The sequence below is a fragment of the Eucalyptus grandis genome, chromosome 10 (genome assembly GCF_016545825.1).
Source record: "Eucalyptus grandis isolate ANBG69807.140 chromosome 10, ASM1654582v1, whole genome shotgun sequence".
Classification (NCBI taxonomy): domain Eukaryota; kingdom Viridiplantae; phylum Streptophyta; class Magnoliopsida; order Myrtales; family Myrtaceae; genus Eucalyptus; species Eucalyptus grandis.
Window position 1 is genome coordinate 30,118,740 of NC_052621.1, and position 14,238 is coordinate 30,132,977.

General features: G+C 42.5%; 1 protein-coding gene across 1 annotated transcript; it reads left to right on the top strand.

Moving 5' to 3' along the window:
* The first annotated feature begins 1,727 nt into the window (after positions 1-1,727).
* Positions 1,728-4,498, top strand: LOC104422739 (cytochrome P450 84A1). The gene is made up of 2 exons (XM_010035157.3): positions 1,728-2,756; positions 3,504-4,498. The coding sequence occupies exons 1-2, from the start codon at positions 1,791-1,793 to the stop codon at positions 4,125-4,127; spliced, it is 1,590 nt and encodes a 529-aa protein (XP_010033459.2). The 5' UTR covers positions 1,728-1,790; the 3' UTR covers positions 4,128-4,498.
* Positions 4,499-14,238: the final 9,740 nt, after the last annotated feature.

Sequence of the window (14,238 nt, forward strand, 5' to 3'; positions counted from 1 at the left end):
GGTAATGGTAAATACGGTATGCGAAACTATTTATATAAACTTGTTAAGTATTGAGATGAACTTCCATACTTACGTATTTGTGGTATCGAAATTAAATGTAATTATTCATTTATATAACCGATATATGTAGACCTAATAGATTGAGTCGATGATAATACTAAGATAGAGAGAGCTTAATAGAGTTTCCTGATCCTTATCATTTTTCAATGCATGCAACAGGCTCAAATCGTTTTACGCGAGAAACTTTACCCCGGCCTTCACTTGCTCACGGGAAGAAGCACTTGGGGCCTGTACAAATAAAGGAAAGACCCATTCCGGATTCCGTACTTATGACTCCATTTCATCAGGTCGCCAAACAAGAATTCTCAGCACCAGTTTCTTCCATTTGACTCAATATTATCCCAATCGCACCAAGCACTTGGGAGGGCGCTTGGTAGGGTTCTTCTTCAATCAACTTGATTCTCGTAGGACCAGGCTCCAATGCCAAGGTTACGGAGCCATCTCGTCGGCAATTTCACGCGTGTCCAGAACCATCGCCAAATAAAGAAATCGCACCAAATTTGACTCGAATTTCCTCAGCCATGGTGGATCTACTTACTCGTTCAACGCGTTTCCACCACCCAAAGTTATAGAGTTAGGGTTCGAGAGAAGCTCAAATCATGAGCGTTTGGCCAGCCCCTTTCTTCTTTCCCTATGTTGTCCAATCATTATTTGGAAAATGCACTTCGATTTGGAGCTACACTTCAAGTAGTTAGTTATATGTCCGTCCTTACTTACTTTCTACGCAATGAGATGATGAGCTGAAAATGATCTCGGCCCTCTAGAAGATGAAACATCTCCATGAATTAGACCCGAAAAAAGAAAAGTGGGGAAAGAACTCGTTGTTATTTCAGAAATGCTTTTCGTAAGGTTTTGGGAGGGAAAACAAGCAGTCCAAGTTCCAACCACAACGTGACAGAGACATGATGTAAATCTGATACGAACTTTCATCAGCTTGACGCTTCTCCGACGGGCATACAAGACAACATCGGTCTACCCTAATTTATTTTGGTTGCAGTATGATATTGATTTTGTGGACCATGTCGTTTTTAGAATGATATTCCAAAAATAATAAATAAATTGGGTGTACCCAGTCCATGCAAGGCTCATACATTCAATTTTTCTTTAAATGTTTCGACAGTAATTGTTTCGTACGAGAGCGATATGCTACTTAAAGACAAAAATTGTGTCTACTCAATCCATGCAAGGCTCATAAATTCAATTTTTCTTTAAATGGTCCGACGGTAATTGTTTCGTACAAGAGCGATATGCTATTTAAAGATAAAAATAGTGTGGAAAATAGATTTGAGAAGTGTTCATATATTTCGATTTATCACAGCAAAGATTTTATCGACCTATTTTAGGCTTTATAGTGTGACTATTTAAGATAACGAATATTAATCAAGAGATGCACAATTAATAAGAGATATTCTCACGATCTTGAGATATATAGAAACCGACAGAAAATATATTGATTATCTCTAATATAGAATAATATTCTAGAGAAGTATTGTAATTGTGACCACCAACTAAAATGGGGCAGACAAAGTAGAGGGCCAGGTATAGTCAAGGCCAGTGAAAAGGAAAATGAAATGAAATAAAAGAAAAGAAAAGAAAAATCAAATCCTCCAACTTGTGTACAGGATACACCCGAAGCTTTGTGTATATAAAGGCCACTTAATATCTCCTCCAACCTAGCAACACATTCGAAAGATAAGTTGCGCTTAAATCCTCTCCAAAAGAGCTAATCCATGGATATTTTCTATTTCTATTCCCAACTCCAGTCTCTTGTTCAAACTCAACTCCAGCAATCTCCCATGACCCTCCTCCTCTCCGTCGTCCCTCTTCTCCTCTTCCTCGGGCTCGTGGCTCGGCTCCGGCGCAAGCCGCCCTTCCCACCGGGCCCGAGGGGCCTCCCGGTCATCGGGAACATGCTCATGATGGGCGAGCTCACCCACCGCGGCCTCGCGAGTCTGTCGAAGAAGTATGGCGGGATCTTCCACCTCCGCATGGGCTTCCTGCACATGGTTGCCGTGTCGTCCCCCGACGTGGCCCGCCAGGTCCTCCAGGTCCACGACGGGATCTTCTCGAACCGGCCTGCCACCATCGCGATCAGCTACCTCACGTATGACCGGGCCGACATGGCCTTCGCGCACTACGGCCCGTTCTGGCGGCAGATGCGGAAGCTGTGCGTGATGAAGCTCTTCAGCCGGAAGCGGGCTGAGTCGTGGGAGTCGGTCCGCGATGAGGTGGACACGATGGTGCGCACCGTCGCGGGCAGCGAGGGGACCGCCGTGAACATCGGCGAGCTCGTGTTCGAGCTCACGCGGGACATCATCTACCGCGCGGCCTTCGGCACGAGCTCGACCGAGGGCCAGGACGAGTTCATCAGCATACTGCAGGAGTTCTCGAAATTATTTGGCGCCTTCAACATAGCCGATTTTATCCCGTACCTGAGCTGGATCGATCCGCAAGGGCTCACCGCCAGGCTTGTCAAGGCGCGCCAGTCGCTGGACGGGTTCATCGACCACATTATAGATGATCACATGGACAAGAAGAGAAACAAGACTAGTTCCGGTGGAGGCGATCAAGATGTCGATACCGACATGGTGGACGATCTGCTGGCCTTCTACAGCGACGAAGCGAAGGTGAACGAGTCCGACGATTTGCAGAACTCGATCAGGCTAACGAGAGACAACATCAAGGCCATCATCATGGTAAGAAATCAACGCGGTTTTAACTTGATCACCTCTCGCTATCGAGGAAACCTAATCTTGCTCGGTTCACCAGGCGATGTGTCGTGAAAGAAAAAAGAAAAAAACAAAGAAAAACACGGTTTCCATAAATGGTGTGGGGGGGGACGGAAACCGACATGCACCTGTCGAGCTTCCTACACCGTTCTTTTATAATCAGAACAGGACTTAATTTGGACGTGTCGCTAGATGTTTCGCGTATATATTCGGGACGTTAGGGTTTCCATCACATTAAGTAAGTATATGCGAGTTATTATCAGTTATTATTTTCTTTTTACGCTAGCGAAATAAAAAGTGTATTTTCGTTTTCCTTTATGGAGGGTGGAGATTTAGGTACTGATATAATATGCTATACTCACCGTTCTTGGCGTAGAAAATTAGGTATAACTGAGCAATAATTGAAATTGGTTTGAGAAGTTTATACACAAAAAAGTGGGATTTATTTTTTTCATTAATGGTGGGTCGATAGTAGTGTACGATTAATCGCCCGTATCTGGACGCCATCTCTCTTTTGCGAATTACACGTGCATGCATAATTTATTTGGAGTTGTTAGGAAGACATTCCACTTGACAATTCGTGCAGCCTAGCTTTTGTTCTTCGGCTGCAGATCTTCCACGTCATAAACTTCTCAAAAATTTCAAAATTCATCAACGAGTGTTCATGGTAGATGTCCTTTAATTCTTTATCTGTTCTACTTGTGTTTCGTTTAGGACGTGATGTTCGGCGGGACGGAGACCGTGGCGTCAGCTATCGAGTGGGCCATGGCGGAGCTCATGCGAAGCCCCGAGGACCTGAAGAAGGTCCAGCAAGAACTCGCGGATGTCGTGGGCTTAGACCGGAGAGTCGAGGAGAGCGACTTCGAGAAGCTGACCTATCTCAAGTGCTGTCTCAAAGAGACCCTCCGCCTCCACCCGCCGATCCCGCTGCTCCTCCACGAGACGGCAGAGGATGCCGTGATCTCCGGCTACCGCATCCCCGCACGGTCCCGGGTCATGATCAATGCATGGGCCATCGGGCGTGACCCCGGCTCGTGGACCGAACCTGACAAGTTCAAACCGTCCCGGTTCCTGGAGTCAGGCATGCCCGACTACAAGGGGAGCAACTTCGAGTTCATCCCTTTCGGGTCGGGCCGGAGGTCGTGCCCAGGGATGCAGCTCGGGCTCTACGCGCTCGACATGGCCGTGGCCCACCTCCTGCACTGCTTCACGTGGGAACTGCCCGACGGGATGAAGCCGAGCGAGATGGACATGGGCGACGTCTTCGGGCTCACCGCGCCGAGGTCCACCCGGCTCGTGGCGGTGCCGACTCCGAGGTTGGTGGGGGCTCTATATTGAGCAAGCAAATGGAGGGTCGGGTTGGGGGGTGCGGGGAGGGGAACGTATTTTTCAGCTCCTGGAGGGCTGCAAGATTTGGAGTGCATAAACCCATCCATACAAGGGCAAAAGAGGGTGGTGCCAAAATGATTTGCATGGATTTTTCGATTTTTGTTTTGTATTATAAAAAAGGTCAAATAACCGAAGAGGACAAGAAAGACAAGAAAAAGAATTGAGACGGAACTTGAATCAATGTTGTTCTGTTCTCTCTTTCTATTTCTTTGTGGATATTACAAGACTTATCTCATTTGGTGGGCTTTTCTTTTCTTGTGATTTCTTTGATCTTGTCATACACAAATAAATATGGAATGAAGAAACCTTTCCATCATCAAGGGACCGATTCATGTTTGTGTACTTGGAAAGAGCTGGTGATTCTTGCCCTAACCTCTCTTTTGCTTTGTTTGCTCACCATTTCTTGGATGCGTTACTTTCGCCGCCACAAGATGGTCCCTAATACGGAAGAAAAGGACCAATTCACCTCTCCTTTTCCATTCTATTTAGGCGACCAAGCTCTTCCATTTACTGTTCGAGATTTCGTGTCTCGAAGAAAGCTACTTACTTTCAGGAATGGACATAATTAGAGGGTCGTGCCCGTTTAGATGTGCTGCCCCTATAAGCGGAGTCTTATATGATACGCGAGGACAAAGTAATTTAGGGGTTTTAAGCTGCCCGATAAATTCTCTTTGGGACGAATACGGGATTACTTGAGATCAAATCATTCTTTAGAGGTTTCAACATGGCGTGTCTCCTAATTCATGGAAGATAGGTTAACCTCGTACACACATGGAATGTTGCAATGGCATGGTATGGCACGACAGCAACATAAGCCGAAGTGCAGTTCACATGGGGTCAGCCAAAGTTGGTGAAGTCGACGTGTTCCGAATCGAAAAAGAAAGGAGCTCCTATCCAAAAGGGACTTCTCCTCCCCCCATCCATATCGATCGGTATAGTTTCCCGTTCCGTGCAGTGAATTTTGGAAATTCGCAACCGAATATACCGACGGTTGAGACCGGTAAGGAAACAATACAACGACTGAGAGAGCGAGCCTTGTCCTTCTTATTGCATAGACGTGGTCATGTGTATGAATGTCTCCATCGAGAATTCATTCATCATTGGGCATGCGCACGATGGCGTGCTAGTGATCCATGTTGAAAGACGATCCTTTCCGATGGTGATAGAGTGAACAAAATTCAATAGGATTTCGCCAAGAAGAACATGATCCGAAAGAAGATAGCAACATGTACCGACTGGGAGATAGAACTAGGAACATTGTAGGACCATATAATGTTATTTCATCTGCCCAAGGGTTAATGTGCTTCGCCTCTGTTCAGCCTACAGTATCCACGCATTTTAGAGACAGAGACAGACGGGAAACTGGGTGGGAATCGAATGAAAATTGGGGAGGGGCGATTTAGGTGGGAGATGAGGGGGACGTGAGGCTTGCAATTGTTTTTCTTTACATACAATGATAATGATGCTGGAAAAAGAAGCTTTGTGGGGGCAATTTCTTTGTTTGTTTTTCTCTTGGTTTAGTTTCACTGTCAGCAACTTCATCAGAGATAAGGTCCCTTCCTCTCTCTCTCTCTCTCTCTCTCTCTCTCTCTCTCTCAAGATCTCTTCTCCCCCACATCTTTTTCAGCTGTTAAATCCTCAACTACTTCTCAACATTCCCAGCATCATTAGCCAAGCGTTCATAGCCATAACCCCCTTTGAAACTCTCTCTCAAGTGCCCCTGTCCACACTCAACATCCTCCACCAACTCTTCTCTCCCCCTTGAAAATCACTGGACCACGACTCTCTGCAATGTTGGCTCATCAATACTTCACCTAAAAACTAAACTTCGCCGTAAAAAGGAAGAAGGAAATTATCCATATGTCTAGAGAACCAACTGATGTTCGGTTTAAACAACGACTAACCTTATAAATTCCAATATCAATATACGAAATCAATTTACAAAGTCATGTTTTAGATTTCTAGTGGACACCATAGTGATTTAGCCGGGTTCACGTGAGCCAAGCAATGAGAAGAAAGCGCTCTGAGTAACCTCAAAATGTTGACCGTTTAGGATATAACTGTTTAGGGTATTTATTTATAAATTACTCCATAGGGCCTCTCTCATCTGATATGGAATTAAGGATGTGCCGAAAGTCTATGACAATACATGATATTCTAAGTTGACCTGATTCTCACATTAAAAAATAACGAGAAAAAATCACCAAAAACCCTAAACTTTGCCAATTCTGATACATTTTCTTTAATTTTTTTGTAACACTAAAAACTCCAAAATTGTAATGGTATGACATATTTACCTCAATTTTTTTTTATGACGCCAAAAACCCCAAACTTATATTTATGTAATAGATTTACCCCAATTTTTTGACACTAAAAATCCCAAACTTTTTATGTGACACCAAATTTTTCAGGTAAAGGCGTCACATAAAAAGTTTGTGATTTTTAGTGTAAAAAAAGAGATTAAAGGTAAATGTGTCACACTATACAAATTTGGAATAATATGTCACATGAGTATAAGTTTTGGATTTTTGATGTCACAAAAAAAGTTTAGGATAAATGTGTCAGGCGGCCAAAATTTGTTTTTTTTTTTTTTTTTTTTGGTGGCTTTTAACCCAATATAACCAATGAACAATGTTTATGGAAAATGAGTTGCTTGCTCCATTGGTCTCTCTCTCTCCATTGTACGCGGGTCGACGGCCAGCACCTGGTGCGCCCATCACTTGGAGTTGGGCCGAGGAGGATTCTACAGAATTGACACCTAACCCAGATTATATCAGAAGCGGACAAGCTCTACAAACTTGCAGCCAATGTCACAGCTGGTCCCGGCTCTTGAAGATTGGTTGGTTTATTTCACTGTCGCTACCGTGAAATCTCCTTTCAAACCCTCGATCGCGCGTCTCCTTCAGCACTTATGTCATCTGTATCGCCTTTTAGCTTATAAATTATAATAGATGCACGTCAAAAGAAATAGCTTTCGGAGTTCTTCAGTTTTGACTCTCGGAAATCTGCGTTCCATTGAATTGTCAACTTTATACACTCGAGCGCCGGAGCGTTCTGGGGTCGGAGCATATGTGCACGGTTTGAAATTGGGAGATGGCCAATCTTTCAATCTGGAATCATATTTTGTATTATCGATATGGTCAGATGAAAAGTCAAAGAAGCTTCTGAACTGCATTAATACCTAGCTTGAAGGCCAGCAAATAATCTGTCATTATATATAGACATGCGTAAATGAACCCGACATGATCTTTGTCTTAGTCCTCCCATCCACACTAGAATGGCTTTGAACATATAAGAAATATCTGGAAGAGAACTGCATAATTTTCGTGAAATTCCTAAAGAAGTGCTAGATGCGACTCGAGCTTTTGCTTGTGTTCAAGTAAATATATGCAGCCGCCCAAATCGACACAAAATACGTATGAACATATCAATTTTCTTCTTGGATGATCTGTACAGGGAGAAAGAAGACACTATGGACCATTCAGCGATTTGGTATGCATTTCTTAGGAAAGGAATTGACAGCAACATTATGTATGTTCAAGTAAATATATGCAGCCACCCAAGTCGACACAAAATATGTATAAACACATCAATTTTCTTCTTGGATGATCTGTACAGGGAGAAAGAAGACACTATGGGCCATTCAGCGATTCGGTACGCATTTCTTAGGAAAGGAATTGACAGCAACATTACGTATGTTCAAGTAAATATATGTAGCCACCCAAGTCGACACAAAATACGTTTATGAACACATCAATTTTCTTCTTGGATGATTTGTACATGGAAAAAGAAGACACTATAGACTATTTAGCGATTCGGTACACATTTCTTAGGAAAGGAATTGACAGCAACATTACGTATGTTCAAGTAAATATATGCAGCCGCCCAAGCCAACACAAAATACGTAAGAACACATCAATTTTCTTCATGGATGATCTTTACGGGGAGAAAGAAGACACTATGGACCATTCAACGATTCGGTACGCATTTCTTAGAAAAGGAATTGACAGGAACATTACGTATGTTAAAGTAAATATATGCAGCCGCCCAAATCGACAACAAATACGTAAGAACACATCAATTTTCTTCATGGATGATCTGTACAGGGAGAAAGAAGATACTATAGACTATTCAGCGATTCAATATGCATTTCTTAGGAAAGGAATAGACAGCAACGTTACGTGTTCCCACCGATTCGAAGTAAGAGTTCCCAAGGAGTAGACTTGTGTATCGGATGAAAGTCAAAACAGAAATGTGAAGCGAAAATGACGAAATGCTTGACATTTTTCCCAAGAAACGCCCTTCTGCGGCCAAATGGAAACCGAGAACCTGTCAAACGGAGAGGGCCGTTTCGCGAGTAGATGCGGGTCCGCTCTAAGGCCTCGCCCAGCAATCGCGGGTGCAATGACCCGTACCCAGCCAGAATCTCTTTTCCCAAACACCCCTCCCCCCCCCCCCCCCAATTTTATTTCTTGCTAAATATTTGACCATTAGAAATAGTCAATAAGTCCATTTTTTCCTTCTCTTTATGGCATCGTGGCATCTTAAGCAATTCAAACACGGCGTCCTATAGAATTAGACCGCCTTTTATCAGTTATTTTATACAACATGCGCAGCTGCGACATAGAAAATAGGGAAAAGTGCTTAAAAAGTCCTAAACCTTTTATATTTGTGTCAATCTAGTCCTAAACCTTCTTTTGGTGCCAATTTAATTCTAAACATTTTTACTTAGTGTCGATTTAATTCTTTCCAACTAATTTTAGCCGGATTTTGCTAATCGGACGTCGGCCGATTGACATGGCACGATCGGTCTTTGATGTAGATAAATTTTAATAATATTTTAATATTTTTGAATTTTTGAATTTTATTTTTATTTATTTTTTCCCTCCTCCTCCTCCAGCCGGTCGCCGAACCTCGGCGACCAGCTAGAGGCAACGGCCAACAAGGTCGACCTCGCCGGACCTCATTGGCCACCTTGCCCTCGCCACCAAGCGCGACAATGGTCGTGGGGCTCGCCCTCGCCGGCACCACCCGGGCCGCGAGGGCGACCTAGCATCGGGCTGGTGAGGTCGAGCCTTGCCCATGGCCGGCGAGGCTTGACCTCGCCGAATCATAGCTTGGGCGGCGCCGGCAAGGCTCGCCCTCGCCGCCCGCGAGGCCACCCTTGCGGCCACTGTCGCGCTGGACGGTGAGGGCGAGGTGGCCGGCAAGGTCCGGCGAGGTCGACCTCACCGGCCGCCGCCTCTGGCCGGTTGCTAAGCTCCGGTGACCGACTAGAGGAGGGGAGGGAAAAAAGAAAAAAGAAAAAAGAAAAAAAAAATTCAAAAATATTAAAATATTATTACAATCTGTTCATGTCAAGACCGATTATGCCATATCAGCCGACCGATGTCTAGTCAGCAAAATTCGGCCAAAATTGGCCGGAAATGACTAAATCGACACTAAGTAAAAATGTTTACAACTAAATTGGCACAAAAAAAAAGATTTAGAACTAGATTGACACAAATACAAAATGTTTAGGACTTTTTAAGCACTTTTCCCTAGAAAACATGATGCGACTTGTATAGACCATTCAGCTTGATGTGAAAATTCCCAAATTAATCATTCCAATTGGATCTACCAAGTCATTATTAGTACTGTTAAGGTCAATATGTCATTTTAGCTTTGATAAGTCGGCTTTATCATATATTCATAGAATACAGTCTCTGTCGATAACAACATTATCAGACATATGAGAATTTGATTTCAATGGAGTAATAAAATCCTCAAGCCAATATATGGATATGAGTATGGAGAGATTAGGGTAAGTTTATTATAAGAACTGTTAAATGATCATGAGTTGCGCATTGAGCTTGAGTATTGCCTAGGGAACCATGGCGGCTAAAGCATAGGGGAAAAGTGATCAGATCATTCATAGAATTCAAACTTTGCCGATAACGACATTATCGGACACATGAGATTTTGATTTCAAAGGAGCAATAAAAATCTCAAGCCAATATATGGATATGAGTATAGAGAAGTTAGGGTAAGTTAATTACCAGACTCGTTAAATGATCATGAGTTGCGCACGAGCTTGAGTATTGCCTAGGGAACCATGACCGCTAAAGCATAGGGAAAAAGTATTAGAAAATTTTTAAATCTATTACATTTGTGCCAATTTAGTTAGAACCTTATAATAATGTCAATTTAATTATAAATCTTTTAACTTGGTGCCGGTTCAATCCTTCCGGCTAATTTTAGCTAGATATTACTAATGTGAATGTTGATCGACTTATGTGGTATCGTTAGCCTTAACGTGAACAATTTTAAATAATATTTTAATAATATTTCAACTTTTTATTATTTTTCTGAAATTTTTCTCTCATTTTTGTCTTCCTCTTGCTAGTGATTGGACACAAGTGATGGTCCAACAAACTAGCCTCGCCTAGCCATGGTGAGGTTGAGCCTTGACAAGGGTCAACCTCACTTGATCTAGCCAGGGTGAGGGCTGGCCTTGCCATGGCTAGGCGAGGCCAGATTGCCTTACCATGGTCGGTGGCTAACCATCACTTGTGGCCGGTGGCCGATCACCAGCAAAAGGAAGAAGAAAGGAAGGAGAGAAAAGAAAAAAAATTGATGATTTTCTAAAATATTATTTAAAATTGTCTATGTCAGTGTCACCGGTCTTACATAAGTCGGTTAGTGTTCACATTAGCAATATCTAGATAAAATAAATTGGAAGGACTAAATTAGCACAACGACTAACCTTATAAATTCCAATATCAATATACGAAATCAATTTACGAAGTCATGTTTTAGATTTCTAGTGGACACCATTGTGATTTGGCCGGGTTCACGTGAGCCAAGCAATGAGAAGAAAGCGCTCTGAGTAACCTCAAAATGTTGACCGTTTAGGGTATAACTGTTTAGGGTATTTATTTATAAATTACTCCGTAGGGCCTCTCTCATCTTATATGGAATTAAGGATGTGCAGAAAGTCTAAGACAATACAAGATTTTCTAAGTTGACCTGATTCTAACATTAAAAAATAACGAGAAAAAACCACAAAAAACCCTAAATTTTTTCAATTCTGATACATTTACTTCAATTTTTTTATGACACTAAAAACTCCAAAATTGTAATGGTGTGACATATTTACCTCAATTTTTTTTATGACGCCAAAATCCCCAAACTTATATTTATGTAATAGATTTACCCCAAATTTTTTTGACACTAAAAATCCCAAACTTTTTATGTGACACCAAATTTTTCAAGTAAAGGTGTCACATAAAAAGTTTGGGATTTTTAGGGTAAAAAAAAAATAAAGGTAAATATGTCACACTATACAAATTTGGAATAATATGTCACATGAGTACAATTTTTGGATTTTTGATGTCACAAAATTTTTTTAGGATAAATGTGTTAGGCGGCCAAAATTTGTTTTTTTTTTTTTGGGTGGCTTTTAACCCAATATAACCAATGAACAATGTTTATGGAAAAGGAGTTGCTTTCTCCATTTGTCTCTTTGTCTCTCCATTGTACGTAGGTCGACAGCTAGCACCTGGTGTGCCCATCTCTTTGAGTTGGACTGAGGAGGATTGGGATAAGTGCACCATCAGTGCCAAAACTTGAGTACAACGCTCATTTTGGTGCCAAAAGTTTCCGTCGGATCATGCCAAATCGGAGGAAAAATGATCACTTTGGTGCTACCGGCGAAAGATTCCGACCAAAATGATTAAGTGGCTTTTAAAAAAAAAAAAATCGACAGGGCCTTTAAACAACGTCGTTTTGCTGTCCTACATGGATGGCCTCACGGAAACGACGTCGTTTAGCTCACATGGGGATTGAAATTAGGGTTTCCGCCACTCAGCCACCGTCGTTCGGCCATCGTCGTTCGGCCACCATCGCTCGACCACCGTCACTCGACCATCATTACTCCACCACCATTGTAGTTGCTCGACCAAGTGAGCGATGAGAGACTGAGATTGTTGCTCGAGCAATGAGTGGCGGGAAAAATCAGAGGCAAGGGTGGAGGAGGAGGAGGAAGAAGATGGGTCGAAGGTGCCGTTGGTGCGCTGTTGCTGCTGGTGCATTGCTGGTGTCACTGCCGGTGCGCTGCCGATGCTGCTGCTGGTGCCGTTGTTGGTGTGGGTCTTCGAGGAAGAAGAAGACGAAGACGAGCCTTCCCTCTCTCTCAATTTGAGGATTAGGGTTTCTAAGTTAGGGGATAGATGCCAAACAGTGTCGTTTTGGTGTTTGGATGCTGACTCAACTTTTTGACAAGTCACATTGGCTTAAAAAATTAATAAAAAAAAGGTCACGTCGGATTTCCGACCAATTTCATCGGTGTCGGTACTGAAATGATCGTTTTTCAAAATTTTTGGCATTTAAGTAATCCGACGGAAGCTTTTGGCACCAAAGTGGGCGCCATACATAACTTTTGGCACTGATAATGTACTTATCCCTGATAATGTACTTATCCCTGGAGGATTCTACAGAATTGACACCTAACCCAGATTATATCAGAAGTGGACAAGCTCTCCAAACTTGCAGCCAATGTCACAGCTGGTGCCGGCTCTTGAAGATTGGTTGGTTTATTTCACTGTCGCTACCGTGAAATCTCCTTTCTAACCCCTCGATCTCGCGTCTCCTGCAGCACTTATGTCATCTGTATCGTCTTTTAGCTTATAATACATGCACGTCAACAGAAATAGCTTTCGGAGTTCTTCAGTTTTGACTCTCGGAAATCTGCGTTCGATTGAATTGTCAACTTTATACACTCGAGCCCGGAGCGTTCTGGGGTCGGAGCATATGTGCACGGTTTGAAATTGGGAGATGGCCAATCTTTCAATCTGGAATCATATTTTGTATCATCGATATGGTCGGATGAAAAGTCAAAGAAGCTTCTGAACTGCATTAATACCTAGTTTGAAGGCCAGCAAATCATCTGTCATTATATATAGACATGCATAAATGAACCCGACATGGTCTTTGTCTTAGTCCTCCCATCCACACTAGAATGGCTTTGAACATATAAGAAATATCTGGAAGAGAACTGCATAATTTTCAAGAAATTCCTAAAGAAGTACTAGATGCGACTCGAGCTTTTGCTCGTGTTTAAGTAAATATATGCAGCTGCCTAAATCGACACAAAATACGCATGAACACATCAATTTTCTTCTTGGATGGTAAGTATAGGGAGAAAAAAGACACTATGGACCATTCAACGATTCGGTACGCATTTTTTAGGAAAGGAATTGACAGCAACATTACGTATATTCAAGAAAATATATGCAGCCACCCAAGTTGACACAAAATATTTTCTTCTTGGATGATCTGTACAAGGAGAAAGAAGACACTATGGACTATTTAGCAATTCGGTACGCATTTCTTAGGAAAAGAATTGACAGCAACATTACGTATATTCAAGTAAATATATGCAGCCACCCAAGTCGACACAAAATATTTTCTTCTTGGATGATCTGTACAGAGAGAAAGAAGATACTATGGACCATTCAGTGATTTGGTACGCATTTCTTAGGAAAAGAATTGTCAGCAACATTACGTATGTTCAAGTAAATATATGCAGCCGCCCAAGTCGACACAAAATATGTATGAACACATCAATTTTCTTCATAGATGATCTGTACAGAGAGAAAGAAGACACTGTGGACCATTCAGTGATTCCGTACGCATTTCTTAGGAAAGGAATAGACAGCAACATGATTCGAAGTAAGAGTTCCCAAGGAGTAGACTTGTGTATCGGATGAAAGTCAAAACAGAAATGTGTAGCGAAAATGACGAAATGCTTGACGTTTTTCCCAAGCAACGCGCTTCTGCGGCCGAATGGAAAAGCGAGAATCTGTCAAAGGAGAGGGCTGTTTCGCGAGTAGATGCGGGTCCGCCCTAAGGCCTCGCCCAGCAATCGCGGGTGCAACCCCCCCCAAATTTTATTTCTTGCTAAATATTTCACCAGTAGAAATAGTCAATAAGTCCATTTTTTTTCCTTCTCTTTATGGCATCATGGTATCTTAAGCAATTCAAACACGGCTTCCTATAGAATTCGACCGCCTTTTATCAG

Coding starts and splice junctions, on each gene's coding strand:
- LOC104422739 (XM_010035157.3), top strand. CDS start 1,791: ATGGATATTTTCTATTTCTATTCCCAACTCCAGTCTCTTGTTCAAACT. Junction 2,757..3,503: donor ACATCAAGGCCATCATCATG/GTAAGAAATCAA, acceptor TGTTTCGTTTAG/GACGTGATGTTCGGCGGGAC.